The sequence below is a fragment of the Echiichthys vipera genome, assembly GCF_963691815.1.
Source record: "Echiichthys vipera genome assembly, chromosome: 7".
NCBI classification, from domain to species: Eukaryota; Metazoa; Chordata; class Actinopteri; order Perciformes; family Trachinidae; genus Echiichthys; species Echiichthys vipera.
Window position 1 is genome coordinate 20,797,338 of NC_139832.1, and position 18,209 is coordinate 20,815,546.

Here is an 18,209-nt window from a genome sequence, read left to right on the forward strand (position 1 = left end):
CCTTTGACAGTGACACACATGGGCTTATACCATTACATGACACAAATAGGAGGATTGACACAGTTTTCTCAGGCTAATGGGTAAAGGAGCCGATAGAGTGAAATACCAGATCATTAGGACCACAAGGGATTATCACAGAGAAAATGGGGAAACTGCAGTTTAGAAAATCAATTTTGGACAGATTGGAGTCCTAATAAAATGTTTATGGCTCTGCCAAATCAAGCAAATATAGTTATGAAATGCGCCGTTGCAACCGTACACTCAGTAAATCCTTTATTGTATAATCATTAAAGCAGAGGATAAAAATTAGAAGGATTCAGAGTAATTGCGGTGCCACCTGTAGGGCTCCAATACAACCAAGCTGATAAAGCAACTATGCACCTTACAGTCTGGTATTTAGTCAAAATGCTACATCATCCAGATCTACGATCAAACATGGTTATTAACACAAAGACGAATCCACACAAACACACAGCTTCAGTTGTAAAGATTTAAAGTAAGACCAAAACGTAGCTTTTAATATTCACACATTAAACTCTAAATCATTAACAAGTTGGATTTGAGCTGATAGAAACATAATGCCCCCTGTAAGAACCCTGGTCAGTGGTCAACCAGCCTGGTTGAAAAACGTAGGTTTATTGCTCTTTACGTCAAAAACTACACGCAATCTCATGTGAGTGACAACAACCAGCAGGACAAAAGCAACAAAGAAGCACATGCCTTGCTCAAATATGTGGAAGTGCTCCTTTTTCTCCCCCTTGTTGACACTGAATAACGATAAAGCAAGAATAACCTGTTGCCTTCACAGCAGACATGAGGAGGAAAAGATGCATTCTACACATATTTAAACAAGGCCACAGTCTACAAGATAAAAACAGATACCACAAGATGTTTCATCCGGACACGGTGGACACTGTTGCTGCTCGCCAATCACAGATTGGACATAGCTGCTAAGGGTCAGTCGCTTCAATGTTGCCTATTAGCACACACTACACACACGTACACTTGGGGAGTTTTGCAACTGAGCAGGTATGAGAAAGTCAGGAGGAGACATTGCTGGGGCTAGAGGACAGATCTACATCAGCACAGAACTCTGAGGGGAAGCTAAGAGGCATGCCAGCAGTTTAGTATGAGTCAGTCCATGGCAGGTTATACAATACCGTCACAGTGAATGTTGGTATGCCTTTGTTTCAGCTATGATATTTTTGGGACAGCTGGGCACTGTAGTTTTCAGCAAACTAAAACAGCACTGTTACTAAAACAGGAGTAAACAGCATTTGTTTGTATTTTTCAGCTGCGGAATAATACACATTAGGTGCTTTTGTTTATGGCAGCAGGATAGAGTATGTGAGGTCAACTCAAAATAAATTACAGTTCCCTTGTTCACCTTGTAGCACATTGAATTGTTTTTAACAATGGAGCTTTTTTGGCACAGAGGAATAAACAAAGCTTAAATTTGCACAGTATATACTTGCTAGTAGGATAAAATAATTGTTGGTTTCAGTATGTCCATGTAATTGCAGTCAACATTGCTAGTTCATTATTGATTTTTGTCTCATTGTGTTTTTATTTTAATTTTTTTTGTCTGTGCTGCAAAGGACCTGGATTTCTGACTCTACAACATGTTGCTGTTTGTCTCTCTACTGCAATTTCTATTGTACAGTCTGCATGGTGAGGAGGGACAAATAAAAGTTACTTATTCATTCATCCATCCATCATTCATGAGTTTATAGGGATCAAAGGTAATCTTAAGAGGACAGCATGAGACCCTGTGTCTGATCTCTGTTTGATGTAAAGGGTATCTGAACTTGAAATCTGGGGGGCAGGGAAATACAGGAGCAGAAGGTATTGCAATGAGGCTAAAAGCCTGCCAGCCAGCACAGTCAAGGTAGATATGAAGGGTACAAAGCTCAAGTAGTAAAAAAGGGGGATGAGGACAGATTGGGTTAGCCATTAGGTTAGTTTAAAGCGACAGATTTGAAATACATACCGCCCAGATGCAAGTCCAGGATTTCAGTGTAATTAGAATCTCCCCAATAGTCTACAATGACAGGGATATATTAGAGATAGGAGTTATTTCACACAGCCCCAAACTGAGCACACAAACACACAAAATTCTCCAACAAAGCAAATCATGCATGTTCTTGCAAACACGTTCTTACACACATACACACACACACACACACACACTGCAGCAACACTCAGAACAAAGAGAGTCCATCAGTACTCACCACGGTGCATAATGCAGTTGGGTTGAGCAACTACATGGCATTTTCCAAAATCATAAGAGGCTGCTACATAGATTTGCTGTATTGCTGTTTACTGGCTTAGTCCGCTTAAAGTCACACAAAGCCTCTTGTAATGTGTTGAGGAAATAATTGTTGTGCACAGCGTGCATTTAATTTTGAAAAAGTTGTAGCTCGTTCAAACAGCAAGAAAATCTTTTTGTTTTTCCAGTTATGTACTATCTAACCACTGTGCACCAATTTACAATAATTTAATACTTAATCATTTCAGACTGAAAAGATTGCTGAGTGTTAAGTGTGATCTTTGAGCGAAACAGACAAAGTCACAAACAACTCTGGATTGCTGTTACCACAATAAAAATAAATATGATGGATACAATCTCAACAAACATCTGGATCAAGTCACTCAGCCAAAGCAAACGTTGGCAGCAAAGATTCTAGTAAAGAAGTTGTCAGCCTCAAAATCAATTTCTGTTTGATTTCTTACATTCTGATTGCTTTCATGAAATGTAACGTGAACTGAGTCTTGATCAGAGTGCAGAAACTCTCCTCATTAAGTGGAGTGGAGACAAAACACATCCAGAATAAGCAAACACAAATCTATGTCGGGACACACATTCTCCTGAACGCATGCAGCTCGGACGGACGATGGCAGACAAGTTATGAACGCACAAAGGTCAACATGTTTGAAATGGAGAACTGTTGCAGTGTGTCACCACAGATGGAGCCTACATAACAGTGTGACATATCATTAATAAAAAGGAAACTACAGAAAATCTAATACCTGATCTTCTTTTGTGCTGTTTGGGTAATGTATAAGTACCTTTATACAATCCTTTAAGAGAGTAGAGTAGTAAACAAGTTAAAACATACTCAACCTGGAGACACAGCTGATTGGAAAGGTAAATAGTTATTCGGTAAGTGGGAAATTGGCGGAATTTACAATGCTCAATGCATCTAGGTGCATGTATTTGCATGATAAAAGCTTCTGTTATCATCATTAGGTAAATTAGGATGGAATACACTGTCAGCTAAAGGACAACCTCAGTGCCTAACTTGCATTTAAAACATACATCACGTAAATAATGTGTTATTGCTGCTGAGACCTACTCATGCTTCACACTCTTATAAAAACTGAACACAATAATGAGTTGTTCTGCCCGCTAACAAATAACACATTTTTCATCTTGGACATATATTGTCTCTGATAGTCCCTTGTCAAGACCAATTTGGGTTTATTACTTTACAGAAATAAATTTGTAGATCTGTACACAAATGTACGTGCTGTAATGTGCTTCAGTACGACTGACTTTAATTGGAAATGCAGACTGCGATTTCAACCCAATCTAAGTGATCGCAGAGGAACTGCTTTTCTGAGGTAATGCAGTTTCTTGGTTACATCAAGCTAATCATCAATATTATTATTATTATTATTATTCCACTTAGAGCTCTAGGAAAGGCTGAACCCATCATCACATAAAGATAAAAAACTGTTTCACAAAGCCAGTGCTGACACAAAAACAAGATTTAATTGCCATGCATGCAGAAATCACTTGTAAAATTTTAATAATAAGTTACGACACCCTTTAGTTCACTTAATGGGGATATGACGTCTTAGCTGCAGTAGCATTACTGATACACCAAAAAATGTATGAAGGTATGTGAAAGGGTTGTTACCTGCTTCTCCTCTCAAAGCTTTCTCCACAGCTACACCCCTCTCTTCCAGCTGCCTTTGTTTCTCCTCCACCTGCTCCAACTGTCTCTGGATGATCTGGACAAGCAGGTTAGAGAGCCGCGTTATTAATGAAATGCATAAACACAGTACATTACTACCAACTTGAGTTATCTTACATGGGAGAACAGCACAATTAGAAAGGCATCATCACATTCATTTGCAAATTTGTATAAGTCTGGAACCTTTCAGTTAATTTAGGGGCATTATCAATAGTGCAGACCAAATTGCGTCTGGATGTGATTAGATAGACCTACAACTAAGCCAACCAGAGCTACAAAACGTGACCTACAACAGTAGCGCTGAGCGACATGTGCAAAACGGGGCGGTGCTTGGTCCGTTTTAAAGCAGGAAAACAATGGTGCTGTGGCCAGGTCACAAACTTTCTCATATTACAGCTAAACAGTACACTAAAATGTCTTTCTGAAAACAGGCGAGAAAATAGGCAATACAGTAACAGAATCTGGATTCATATTTGATCAGCGCTGCCTAGTTTCACAGTTTGATCTGAGTTTTGTGAGCCTGGTGAAGTGCACCCATAGAACGGCAGTTACCTTCAGTAACTAACTACATCCTAGCATGACGCTCATCATCATGAGATTAATAGTTATGATTGGCTTCCCAAGAATCTGGCCGGCTAGAAATGTGTCTGAACGGGAAAGGGGACAAGAGTAACTGCTAGAGCAAATGAAACATGAGCTTGGCAGATTCATCCGGTTTTACAGGGTACAGAATAAAAACATTTACCATTAGTTACAAGTGGTTGGTGCCACAAGTTTCTAAGGGAGGAGGCTGCAGAGGTGACCTCTAAAATGGTTTACCCTTATGTATCAAAGAACAGCAGGAGCACCGCTAATTTGCACTGTATTGATGTGTAGTACATGAGCGGTTCTGAGGATTTTGCCAAAAAATACATTTTCATAGTTCTCCACTCTTTGGCTCACACCACACTCATGCTTGTTACGGCAGTGAACCCCATTCACTGCCATTAACTGATTGTATGCAGCTTGGATTGATGATTGGGGACAAGTTATGAACGTGCAAAGATCAACATGTTGGATTTTGAAAAATGTTGCCATACGTCACTACAGATGGAGCCTACATAACAGTGTCACATGTCATTAATAAAAGGGAAAAAGGAAACGGTTGTTCAGTGAGTGTGAAAATTGAATTGAATTTAAAATACTCAAAGCATCTACGTGCATGCATTTGCATGATAAAAGCTTCTGTTATAATCATTAAGTAAATTAGGACGGAATAGACTGTCAACTCTATAAAGGACAACCTCAAACAATGAGCTGGAGGTATGCTGATGGGAAAATTAAATAGTTAATCACTAAGTGGGAAAATGGCCAAAAACGCGACTTGCCTTTTGTTTCCCCACATTTAGTGGTATATAATACACAGTAGTTGTATGACATGCGGTCCAATTACTTATCTAATTAACTGCCTCTGTCAGTGCTGAACTTTATCAGCGCCATGCAGCAAGACGAGCTAAACAAGGAGTGTGGTTTGGGCTCTGCAAAGAGCCACTAAAAGGAAGCAAAATTTAGGCCAGCTGACCACAGCTCCAGGAGCAGAGACTTTAGCTGTGGCTTAGTGCTGAGTCAGTGGACTGGAAGCCTGACTGCAGAGTTACAACATCAATCACAGTAAATTTCCTAAGGAAAGGATGAATTTTGGCCACAGTCCAAGAGGGTTGAGTCACAGTAGAGTGACCATATGGTATGTAAAAAGCAACCAAAAAATAAGAGAAAAACATAGTAACAGTGACAAATAGCCTATCTCTAGTATATCACTAACACTACAGACATGGAAATAACCCACTTCATTTATAAATTGTTAGACGTGCATGATATGAATATTATAGTTTGATGAAAAACACCACCGTCTAAGTGTTTGCAGGAGCTAGGCAGCACATAAAAACCATAAGTAAATCAACGTAACAGAATTAAAAGCCTACTTAATTCAACCTGACGTCAGAGAAACACTGCAGCCATGATCCTGCAACCGAACGAGCACCTTTGTGAGTCTGCACATAAGCACAAAAGTGCCTAGAGCTAAATGCTTACATCAGCATTCCAACAACCTTACAGTGACAATGCTGATCTAAAGTTATGATGTTCACCATCTTAGTTAAGAATGTTAGCATGCTAACATCTGCTAATCAACACTAAACACAAAGTATAGTTGAAGCTAATGGGGATGTCAAGTATTTCGTTGTAAACCCAATTGGACAAAGAAAAGGACGTTGATCACCAGAATTATTACAGTCAATAAGGAGGGCATGAATTTCAGTGACAAATTTCATGGCAATCCATTCAACAGTCACAGAGAGATTTCACCCACAAATGTCCACCTCACAGTGGAGATTGAGGAAAAGTCAGAGGTCAGTTACCTGCGCTCTGTGCAGCCTCTTGAGTTCCTCCTGCTTGGCTTGTCGTCGTGCAGCTTTCTGGACCCTTCGTGTCAGTTTGGCATTCAGCTCTTCCTCTGTGTAGGTTTTCTGGTGTAATAACAAAAACATGGGTCAGGGAAGTCTCGCTCATAAGCTGCTAATTCGTGGAGTAGACTCCATGGGGCCCTGGTCCTTCAGAAAGACTGAACAGGAGAGGAGGGGAAAACCCTGATTAGATATTGTAGAAGGTGAGGGATAACAATGACTAGTACAATGTAATCTAGCTATGGACATTTAAAACTTCACTCCACAGTATCTACACACTATACACCATCTACATGCTTTTCTAGGCCTATAAAATTCAGTCTCAAGGTATGGCAACATAAATATGAGTACTCAATTTGATTTTTTGCCCTTATTTTTTATTATCATTCACTGGGTTTTATTTTCCATTTTGTTATGCATTCTACATACTCTTATTTTACCATCATCATTTCCATTAAGGCATTTTACTTTTATGTTTATTCTCTGTCTATTTTCCCTTATTATAAAGTATTTTCTGCTTCATTTGTTGTATGAAAGGTGCTATGCACGTAAAAATATTTCTTCTTATTATTATTTTATTAGTATCATCAAACAACACAATCTGACACATATGTCATCTTCACGGCAGCTTTTTTGTAACACATTTGTAATCCTTCTAATTAGAAAACCTTAGGTAATATTGTATATAATACAGTGAATAAGCAGGGAGTCCTTCCCCTATTAGCTCACTGGAGGACAAGAAGCTGGCATGAATAAGGAGAAAGAGAAAATATAGCACTGAAGGAAAATGTCAAAGTTATTCCAGTATCTAGACTGAAGTAAAAACAGTGCCACAGTGACAGAGAGGCAGGTTAATGTCATACCAGCCAGAGAGAAACAGCCCCTGATATCAAGAGATGCAGAGGTATCATTGTGACCATAAAAGTGAGCGAGTGGATATCCAGGAGTGAGTGTCCAACTGTCACATGCATCGAGGGAGGACAGTTAGTTTTAGGCCAGATGCACATGAAGTGTTATGAAAGTAAACTGGCACATGCGCTGAGGGGTGGGGGTTGGGGGGCGGTGGTGTTGGGATATCAATGGGAACACATGTAATACTACCTTTGTGGCGTATGATCTCTTGAACGCCAGTGCGTGAGGGACATAAACAGACTTTGGGAAGACAAAACAAAAAAGGGAGGAAACAAACATGATACAGATGAGATGATTAAATGGGTTAATGTTAAATTGGTCAAAATAAAATAAAACAAAAAAAGTAAAATATTTAGCTGGTATACTCAACACAGGCAATGTTAATGTCGCCACCAACACAAAAACATGGCAAGGTGCAGCGACATTTAATACATCTATTAGAAATGAGATGAACAATTCATCAATCAACGTAAGAAAACAATTTCCCAGACTCTAAGACCAAGGGTTTTAGCAACCAGTCATACCATAAAGCAGTAAGACTACAGACTACAATAATCTCTACAATAATGCATCTAATACACTCACAGATCTGGAAAACTATAGACACCACAACAGTCACTAGAGACTAGTCTAACTGATTCCTGTGGGCTCTTATTGAATTAGGCACAGCCTGGCAGGCATGATGCCAGGCTTTTACCTCCTGGAACTGGAGCTGCATAAAGTGCAAGTTCAGATTAATGACTGAAAAATAAATATATATAAATTCTTCATATATGTTCCGTTAAATTGAATAAAAGGAAATGGGAGCTTGTCTGTTTTTTGTTTGTTTATGGGTTTACAATGGTTAATGAATTTGTGCCTCTGGCCCTGAACTTGACTGTATCTATCTAACACACACATACATACACGGAGACAGACTGAGCAGCAGTTGAATTTCAGCCTAACATAATAAATGCAAATGAATTCCAATAAATGAAGCCGTATGATAGAAATGTGGGTATCCTGCAGAGTACTAATATGCCACCTGCATATTTAATGCATCAAGTCTTTTGAAGAATTTACTAATTAAGTAATTTTTGAAAATGGGTATCATTATGATGTGCATTTAGCATGTCATATTGTGGTGCTGAAGATCATAAATATATGTGTTTTTTTATCATGATTTGGTTGCATGATTTGCCCTCTCTCACCATAGAGTAAAAATGTAAACACTTTATCCTAACACTACTTTAAAAAAGGGAATGAATAAAGTATTAAATATTAATATGAGGTTAGTCCAAAAGCCAAATGCAAGCCTTGTGGAATTAATCTTAGTCGAATATTATTTATATTTACCCATTTACAAAATTATGTTTTGATGAAATTCAAAATCAAGTCACCGCCTTCTGCACAATACCTCCTCGTCGCCTTTCTCCTTTTCTCGATCAATCTCTTTTTCCCGCTCTCTTTCTTTATGCCTCTCTTTCACCCTCTTTCTTTCCTTTAACACCCTCCTTCTCTCCTTCTCCAGTTTCTCCTCCTTAATCGGTTCCTTCTGCATGCCTGATACTAGGTCAAAGATGTCCATGTGCTGCTGCTGGGAGTGGAAGAAATTATTTAAAGGAAGAAAAACAGAAATGGATGCAATGGATTGTGGTGTCTAGCCTCGCTAAGCCTGTTCACAGATGTTGTTTCGTTCACTTAGGTCTGGAAAGGCTAAACAGGCATACCTGGCGGGGTTAGACATGCTTGTGTTGTTGTGCTTTACACCTAACTAGATGAATACGCCACCTGCTTGATACACGCTGGTGTTTGCTTTCAATTTTTAAACTCCAAAAAAATGTCTGGTTTTGCCCAAATTATCCACCAAAATCAGCCCCTGAATAAATCAGATTTGACGATTTATCTACAAAACCAAAATGCTGCTGCTCAAAACTCTCCAGAGGTGGTGAGTCACTTCCTCATTTAAACCACTCCCTGGAGTTTAACTGGTCCGGCTCTAAACAGCTGGTCTCCGCTGCTTGTCGCCAGATGTTTTGCAGACTGAAATGTCTGGCTTCGCAAGGCAATACGTGTCTAACTACCTCATGGTGAATATGTGGCATGTCATACTGCGTCTATTGTTACTCACATCTGCCTTTGACCTCTGGGAGGACCTCTCCAGAACATCATCACAAGACAGGTCTGAGTCCTCAGAGAAGCTCAAGTTTCTGCGGGATTTCAAGTCTGTAACAAACGATATGCAAAGACTGTTTTTTTTTTTCTTCTTTTCTAAAAATTGAACAAACAAGTATCGCATTCAAAAAACAGGATGTCTTTCTTACCTGATGATTTCCCAAGAGGGGAGGTTTTCTTCTTCCCAGAGTCCTGAGTGGTGGAACTTGAGGACGGCGTGCTCGGACATGATTTATCATCCTTCTTCTTTTTGTCCTTCTTGTACCCTGAGAAGACAGCCTTCCAGAGTGACTTGTGTTTGGGCGGTGTCTCGTCTGTGCCAGAGAGCCTGCTGCTGTCGTTCTTGGCTTTTTTCTCTTTCTTATTCTTGCGCGGTGAGAAGAGGGAACTCCGTTTCTTGCTCTTACTCACAGAGGAGCCGTCCGATGAAGCCACCGAGCTGTCCAGACTCTTGTTGCTGCTGAAGAAGCGCTCAGGTATAGTCTCTGCCTTCTTCGACTCCAGAGCTTTCACGGCCGATGTCTTAGGAGATCCAGCTGACTTTTTACTTTTTCCTGCAGCATCAGGGGTCGCGCTCCAGGCCACTTTAGGTGAAGCACCCTTGTCTGTCTCAGATTCTTTCATTTTGTTTAGCTGCTTGGCCATGGCTTCTTTTAGAGCGTGGCTCTTGACAGACTTTTCTCTGGCCTTCATTCGCTCCTCAGCGATCTCCTTGGCCTCTGGGGAGAATTGAGTTGCCCTCTGGGTCTTGGAGGCTTGGTTGACAGGGATATTGGGTTTACCATTTTCCATTGCTAGAGCCAGATGCAGGGGGGGTCTGTCCCTGCTGGGCTTGCTGGTGGGTGGAGTGTAGTACCTGTTCATGCTCCTGTCTGGTGTCCGCTCATCAAAGCTCTCCTCCACGTCATCAGCAAACGGAATCTCCTCCACAGTCTCGACAAACGACTTCCTAATCTCCTGCGGTCGTGGCTTCTTCTTCTCCCTCATGACTACCACTGGAGTTGTTTCTGAATCTGGCTGAGGTGAGGAGACTTTCCTGGGTGCAGGTTTGGGTGCAGACACGGGGCTCAGCTGGGTTCTCGGTGCAGGAACAGGACTCTTGGTTTTTGATGGCTCTTTGGCATGCTCTGGTGGAGGTTTTTCTGTCCCGTTGCTCCAGGATACCTGGTGTCTCTGCTGCCTGAACACGGCTGGAGACTGATTAGCAGGCACAGGTGGTGGTGGGCTTGAGGGAGGGGTGAGCATGGTGGAATCAGACGTGTTGTAGCTGTCACTGTTGGCTGTCTGGCTCGTGGCCATACTTCCGTTCAAACCCAAGCCAGAGCTGCTGCTGAGGTCTCTCTTGTCAGAGCCATTACTCTTGGGCTCCGCAGGAGCAATGGGGGTAATGACCTGCCCCTCAAGAGTGATGTTGAGTCTGCGAATGACAGCACGGCCAGTAAAGGCAGGCTTCTGTTCCTCCGGCACATCAGGAGACTGTGTCTTGAAAGGGGTGGTGTCCTGCTCCGGCGCCATGACAACACTCTTCTCTAAGATTTTACTACTGCGGTCTAAAGGAGTCAAGCCAAGACTCTTCCTGATCTCAGCACTCTTTAACCAGAATTCCTCAATGATATCAGTCTTTTTAGATGGAGTTTCCTCTGTTGAGGAATCTACAGAATTTAAGGGCTCAGGCGTGCTCCTGTCGGTTTTGGTCATGGGTGTAGAAGTGACACCGGGGACAGGCTGAGTCCTGACAGGAGAGTCCGAGGTGAGGGGTGACGAGGGTTCTTGGCAGGGCAAAGGCTGAGCACAGATTGGGGAGAGGGGGTTGCCTGTGAGTGGGCAAATAGAGCGTTGTGGGTAGACAGGAGATTTTGGTGTGCAAGTCTCTGGTAGAGGGGTGGGCTGAGAGCAGATTGGGGAGCCAACAGGTGACTTGACAGGGGATCTGATGGGTGATCTGGCAGGTGACTCGATGGCTGGTGATGATTTGGTGAGTGAAATGGGGGAGGACGCAGGCACAATGACAGGGGAAGCAGCAGAAGCAAGAGTAGGAGAAAAAACTGGAGAGGGATCCTGAACTATAGCAGGGGAAGGGCACAGTGGGCTCTTGGTGGCTGGGGAGGGAGATGGAGTTGGAGTCTCAGCATTCTTTTCCTCAAGTATGAACGGTTCTGGGAAAAAGCGGGTGCCAGGAGACATCACCAGCGTTATCTAGAATAGAAAGAGAGAAGATCAGGATTTAGTCAAAACTAATATTACATGATTTCAATTTGATCAGTGTGGAATTCAATTACAAAATAAAGGCTTTATTGGCATGAACATTTAAAAAGAAAATAATTTTGCCAGTACTTTGATACTGTACATCAAAGTACAGAAAATACAGCAAATAGCCAAAGAACAATAAAATACACTAAATAACATAGCTAAATGTTGATATGTGAATCCAGGGTATGTGTAGATATAACTCTCTCTGTGTGTGTGTGTGTGTGTGTGTGTGTGTGTGTGTGTGTGTGTGTGTGTGTGTGTGTGTGTGTGTGTGTGTGTGTGTGTGTGTGTGTGTGTAATTATTTGTACCATTTATATTTTAAAACACATTCACTTTTAATTATGTATCCCTCAGATTGTGACATGCAGTCAAAAAATTGTCAAAGCATCAAATATTTTGCCAACATACAAAAACATAAACATTGAACATAATCACAACTCTCACCTGTGAGTCAGGCTCTGGAGATAGTTTGAGAGGGGAAAAAACAACGTGTTCTTTTTGAAAGGGGCTGACGCTGGATGGTTCTGAAAACACACACGGCAAAAGTGTTTTTTATTCAAGTAGAAATATTTCAGAATGATCAACTTAGAGGAATTATCATTAGGGACATGTACCAGTACTTGAGGCCATTCTCAGACTTTCTGATTGCTTGTCTTCCTCAGGGAGCACTTCGGTACACTCCGACTGATGCAAACGAGCCTCCGCTTCTGCATCTGAAGGGATGTCATCTGGAATTTAACAATTTGAAATATTAAACTGTTTCACAGCTTTATACTGTTAAATATCAATGTAATTTAATTTTAACAAAGCATAGTTCTTTGTGAATTGATGGATTCATTATTATCATTTGTATATTTTGACTGCTCACCCTGATCCATCTCTGTACCGGGTTCTATATCTATATCTGGACTGTCTGCTTCTGCTTCCGGGTCTTCATCCTCACAGGGCTCTGGTATGACAAGCAAATGTCAAAAAGTCAACTCGGTGACGCATTCTCTCTTCAGACAATAACAGAGCCAGAACCCTTTTGAACTTCCTAACCTTAACCAAACTTTTCTCAGAAATACTCGCTTCAGGCTAAATATTTATAAAAAAAGAAGATAAAGGGAGAAAAAGAGCACCAGAGTTCAAAGATTGCTTAATGAAAACAATCTATCAAAACCAGTTTGAAGAGTGGAGCTCAGTTATAGGGAAATAATAAAGGTTGAAAAAGGATGAAAGGCTTCAAAACCAAAATCCTTTTTTTCCTTTCTTCTGGGGACAGCTTTAAGGAAAGTTATCGGGTAAGAAAATCAAAACATTAGTTCTGCGACCAAATACAAAAATCACACAAAGTCAATATGAACAAAGGTTGTGCACAGAGCAGCATTAGTAAATAGATACATGCAGCTATCCATTTTTAACAGACGACATTTAAACCAAGCAAAAGCATAACCAAAATGTTAGTTGCATTGGTTAAGTGACGAGCAATAATCCCTCATTTAAACTAAATCTGGTGGAATAGATTTGTTTCTAAGAAAAACTAAAAGGGAGAAATGACCTACAAAAGTTTATTGATGCAGTTTTAGAAAATTACAACAAATAACTATAATTTCTGCTAAATGCATTAGGCCTTTGTCCATGTGGGTGCAGAGGCACATACTGAAAGAACATAGGCTTCTAGCCTGTCTGAGCACAAGGAGATCTTTACTAAGCTTTTAAACTAGACTGACTAAAGTGCTGCCTTTGAATCCAAATATATGTGCAAGACTCATTATATTCAGTCAAGCTATTAAAAAGGTTGATAACATACTTCAACAGCCTTATTATCTGAACTTTGCACAATTACAAGTGCTTTTTATGGGTAAGTGCATAACTGTAATAACAGTAATAACAGATTTCAAGTGAAATAATTCACACACTACCCATCAGGGCAGGAAACACTGTGATGTTAATTGTTCCCAAGCCTTGGGGGCTGGTCACTCTCTCGAAAAAAAAACCCATTACATTACAGTGTAATATGCTATGTGAGTAAAGAGAAAATACATATTTTAGGAGTTTGAAGGGTAGGATGAGAGGCTGGAAAGTGGAATCTGAACCCAAGAGAGCAGAACTCTTGAGAGTGACAGCCTTGCAGCATGCATGCTTGTGAGTTTATTGGTCTCTGTACTGTATGCTTTTTGCATGCTCCAGGAAAAGGCCAGCTGATAGAGAGATAGAGTACGAGTCTAAGACGGGATGTCATTATCCCTTTTAAGTCTGTGCTACCTCCAGACATGGACTCCAACCAGACTCTCACTGCCTCGTGTCGGGCGGATGTGTGGGCAGGGGCTACGTTCAAACCAGATGATACAGAACAACGAGGGATAGATGGCAGGGAAATAACAGTAAAGTAATTAGACACATGAGAAAGAACATAGCGGAACACAAAAGAACAAAGCGAAACAAAATCAAAAGAATTGACAAGGGAGGTTATGTGGTGCACTGGGATGTGGTTGAAGAATATAACGTTCTTCCCACCGACTCTGAATGGCAAATTAAAAAGATTGAACACAAAATTACACATTCGAAGAAAAAAAAAAAGCAGTGACAAAAACTTACAAAATAAGAGATGATTATAAACAACAGGGATGTTAGTAGAGGAAGGTGGCTCCTCCTGTTGCGGACACGGACATACAAAACAGAACAGCAGCAGCCACACTTGTAAAACGAGACACTCTGATCCTTAACCCTGGGAGGCCCACAGCTTGGTGGCAGGTGTTCAGCTCCTCTGGGTGGGTTACCTGTGGAGGAGGGCTGGGTGAGCTCAGAGGGTTGGGAGGCTGAGGCTAGCTGGCCCTCTTTGTCTCCCTCAGAGTCCAGGGGTTTTCTCACCAAACCTGGAATGGCCTGGGGATCCACAGGCTGCAGGATTTGTTGGATCTGTAGGTTCCTGGCTAAAATGAGTGTGTCAGCGTACGGTGTATTGTTTTTGTATGTTTTTTTGGTGTTGTGTGTGAACCAAGAAATCAGAGACAGATTGGATGAAAGCAGTAGGAAGTAAAGGGGAGGAGGGAAAAGACAGGAGACAAATGAAAGAGAGAAGGCAGACAGACAGTTAGAATTCAGAAGTAGCAAAACAAATATCATCAGAAAGGCCAGGTAGAGGGAGGCAGCATGCACTAGACTGCAACAAAAAAAGTCAAACCATAAATGTAAGCTTCAAAGATATGAGATAAAAGAAAAAAATCAAATCCATTTGTTGAACAGAACAATTCTGCCATTCAATACCAAAATAGCTGCGGCGCCTAGGGGGTGTAGGTGCAACCGGCATCCAAAGATGATTGTTCATTTTCTGGATTAACTCGAACTATCAGTTTGATTACAGTAGGCCCACAGCCTGTTGGGACAAAGACCTCAAAATGCCTTCACCCCCACAACAGGTCACACCCAGGTGTGAATCCTCCAAGGCACCCAAACTGTTCATTGGCTGAATTGACCCCCAGGTGATGACATCATCCGGGCCTATATAAAGTGGAGCCCCCCATCTCTCGCCCTCTTTCTACTGACTCTTTCTACTGAATCTTTTCTACTGGATCTTTCGACCGGATCCTCCTGCTCTTCTCCAACTCTACGCGTCCCTGCGGATCCAGGAGACCAGCTGCCCGCTGTCCCCTCGGCCCTGGACCTGGCCTATGGCGTGGGATCACCACGAAGGTTAACCAACCGGTTAACCTCAACTGAGCACAGCATAGAGCGATCTGTTTCCTCTTTTGCCTAAGAGCCACAATCAGACAAGAACTACCACGGAGCTTCCTTTCTTCACCCAACCACTGGCATCAAGCAATGCGCAACATCTCCTATCTCATGGACTGGTAACTAATCACCAACTGGGCATTACTACATGTTATAGGACTTTATGAACGACTAGATACCATTGTAACTTTGTCATAAGAACTGAGAGATCAGGCTTCCGGCCTTTGTGTAACAAAGAGAATGTTCACACCTTCTTCGAGCCCCCACCTCTTCTCTTTGTCTCTCTCTCTCTCACACACACACACACACGCACACACACACACATACACACAAACATACGTTTGCTGTTAGCTTTAGTTAGTTTATTGTGTTTTGTTTGTTGCATTTATTAATTTGTTAATAAATGTTTGTGTTTACCATATGTCTGTTTATTTAATATTACACAAAGATGAATGAGCCAGCTTCTACTAAGAAAAGAACTTCTTAAATCCTTCAACTAATTAAACTATTACATTTATCGGTGTTTAACCCTTAATTAGTAGTTTAATATATTTTATGAGACTTTAATATTAGTTATCACTCCGTCTATGACGGTGGTGCCCCGAGGAACTCTGGTTTAACCAGAGTCATTTTTATTATTATCTTTGATAATTATTGGTGATAACTAATATTTCCTTGATTAACGGTAAGTTTATTGAGAATACTCAATCTCATAATCTGAACGTGAGTCAAGGCCCTACCTTTGATTGGTTCTCCGTGTGACGTTTTTAATAAATTGAAGTTATTAATTTTTAGTAATTTTTCTTTATTAATTTTCCTTATCAAATATTTCATTTGATAGTCACTATTGATCCAATTAAACCCAAAGTACCTACAGGGGAAAACACAAAAATCTCAGACATTTATCAGATTAGTGTATTAAAGCTATTCACGAAAACAGAGGTATTAAACGGTTTAGCAGCATATTAAAATGGGATGTTTTAAAAGAAAACACATCAAAAAACACAACCGCAATCAAACCAAAAGCAAAGACAACAGATAAATTAAAGGTCACACTCTTATTTTAGAAATCCTTGAAAAAAGAAACCCAAACAAGCCAGAATTATATTGTGTATCACGCTCAAATTTACTGCAAACGCATCCACAGGCAGTACTGCTGCTACCTTTGAATGTACCAACATCCTCTTCATCTGTGAGGTGCTTCTCTAGCCAAAATCCTGACTGGAGTTCTCTATCCCAGGGGCAGTAATCCCCCTCTGCCAGTAGGGGAAGACAGAGGCCCAACAACATAGAAATAAAACCCATACAGATACACACAAACACAGTGGACATAGGGAGAAGTGATGAAGAGGAGGGGGGCGGAAAAGGGGGGAAGAAGCAGAGAATGAGGAGAACAATGTTTGAGACGATTAACATGAAACAGATTTCAATACAGGACAAATGGAGTCCAGACGTGGTTAACAAACATACACCAAAGGAAACAAATTACATTTCCTGTCATCACAGGAACCATGCTGAAATCACACTAGGAGTGAAAAACAAGTTTACCATCACTCGACTCCTCTTCATCTTCATCCTCATCTTCATCCTCTTCCTCATCTTCATCCACTTCTCCGTCTCTGCTTACCGCGTCGGCCAGAGCCTCACCCTCATCCTCGCCCTCATCCTCACCCCTCAGTTTGGCATGGAGCTCCACCGCCTCCTTCCAGGGAACCCCGCCGAGATCTGAGGGACTGAGGGGTTGCTGCTCCACCTCTTCCTGATCCTGATCCTCCTGCTCATCTTCTTCCTCCATGTCGGACTCTGAGCTACTGTTGGAAAACAGGAGGAAGAGTGCCAGTAAAGTGTTAAAAAAGTTAACCAGCGCAAGGGGAATAGCAGACAACGTGCAATGTCAGTGTAGTAAGGTAGGAATTCATGAATTTAAACTTGTTCCCATCTGACTTTCCCTTTTCTGAAGGACCGTCAAAAAACGTGGAATTTTCATAGGTTCTCCTCTCCTTTTCAACATTGATTATTATTTTTGATTCATGCGAGTGTCAAAATGTCAGTTAATTTCAATTTCAGACAGCCCAAAGTAACATTTTCGGAGGGCAGAGCTAAAACGATTGGTCGATTAAACTATTTACAAAATCAATTAATCAACAAGGAATTTTTTTTAGCAAAAATGGGATGAATCCACTGGAGTGGAGATAAAGAGATTTTTGTACATCTTTATACAGATAGATAAATAGGAGCTGTGATACAGTAATGGTTAAAATGTTTAAAAAATTACCAATGGTAAATGTATTCCCTGCCTGGTGAAGTGTGACTAAAACATGGCTATGAATCATATACAGCTTGCAGGAGCTAATATTTTATTCAGAAAAATGTACTGGTTCCAGCTCTTTGGGTTTGGGCTTATTAGTCGGACACAACATCGCATTTTAAGATATCACCATGGGTTCAGGAATCAATATCATAAATTCAAAAATTCACTGTTGGGTTCTTTAAAAAGTGAACATCTTGATAATTGTTATGTTCTTACCTGGAGCCCAGGTCAGCATCTGTGGCCTTGTCCAGCACACTGCTGAGGTTGTGTTCTGCCAGTGTCTCCTCAGGCACCTCTTCCAGGTCCTCCTCCCTCTGCAGGGACAGACGGTAGTTCTCCAACTCGATGCGCTCTGGAGTTCCCCGCAGACGTTTAGCTAGGCTGGGCTCCTGCAAGCCGTTGACCTCGAGTACTGGGATCGATGATTGAGCGTAAGGTAGAGGCCA

The 18,209-nt window shown here is 41.2% G+C and overlaps 1 protein-coding gene across 16 annotated transcripts in view; it reads right to left on the minus strand.

Moving 5' to 3' along the window:
* The window catches only part of mical3a (microtubule associated monooxygenase, calponin and LIM domain containing 3a), a 96,395-nt gene that overhangs the window by 9,056 nt on the left and 69,130 nt on the right, over nucleotides 1-18,209 (minus strand). For 8 of the 16 annotated variants that reach the window (XM_083917439.1, XM_083917437.1, XM_083917441.1 and 5 more), the window contains 12 exons: nucleotides 17,980-18,175; nucleotides 17,001-17,263; nucleotides 16,616-16,708; nucleotides 14,501-14,653; nucleotides 12,607-12,687; nucleotides 12,353-12,466; nucleotides 12,183-12,262; nucleotides 9,637-11,683; nucleotides 9,444-9,538; nucleotides 7,523-7,573; nucleotides 6,377-6,484; nucleotides 3,924-4,017 (listed from right to left, as the gene is read on the minus strand). In XM_083917439.1, the coding sequence (XP_083773565.1) occupies nucleotides 3,924-4,017; nucleotides 6,377-6,484; nucleotides 7,523-7,573; nucleotides 9,444-9,538; nucleotides 9,637-11,683; nucleotides 12,183-12,262; nucleotides 12,353-12,466; nucleotides 12,607-12,687; nucleotides 14,501-14,653; nucleotides 16,616-16,708; nucleotides 17,001-17,263; nucleotides 17,980-18,175 (3,375 nt within the window). Of the gene's footprint in view, nucleotides 1-1,990; nucleotides 2,042-3,923; nucleotides 4,018-6,376; nucleotides 6,485-7,522; nucleotides 7,574-9,443; nucleotides 9,539-9,636; nucleotides 11,684-12,182; nucleotides 12,263-12,352; nucleotides 12,467-12,606; nucleotides 12,688-13,985; nucleotides 14,049-14,500; nucleotides 14,654-16,615; nucleotides 16,709-17,000; nucleotides 17,264-17,979; nucleotides 18,176-18,209 lie in introns of all 16 variants that reach the window. The other 8 variants (XM_083917438.1, XM_083917440.1, XM_083917435.1 and 5 more) reach the window with 6 other exon arrangements.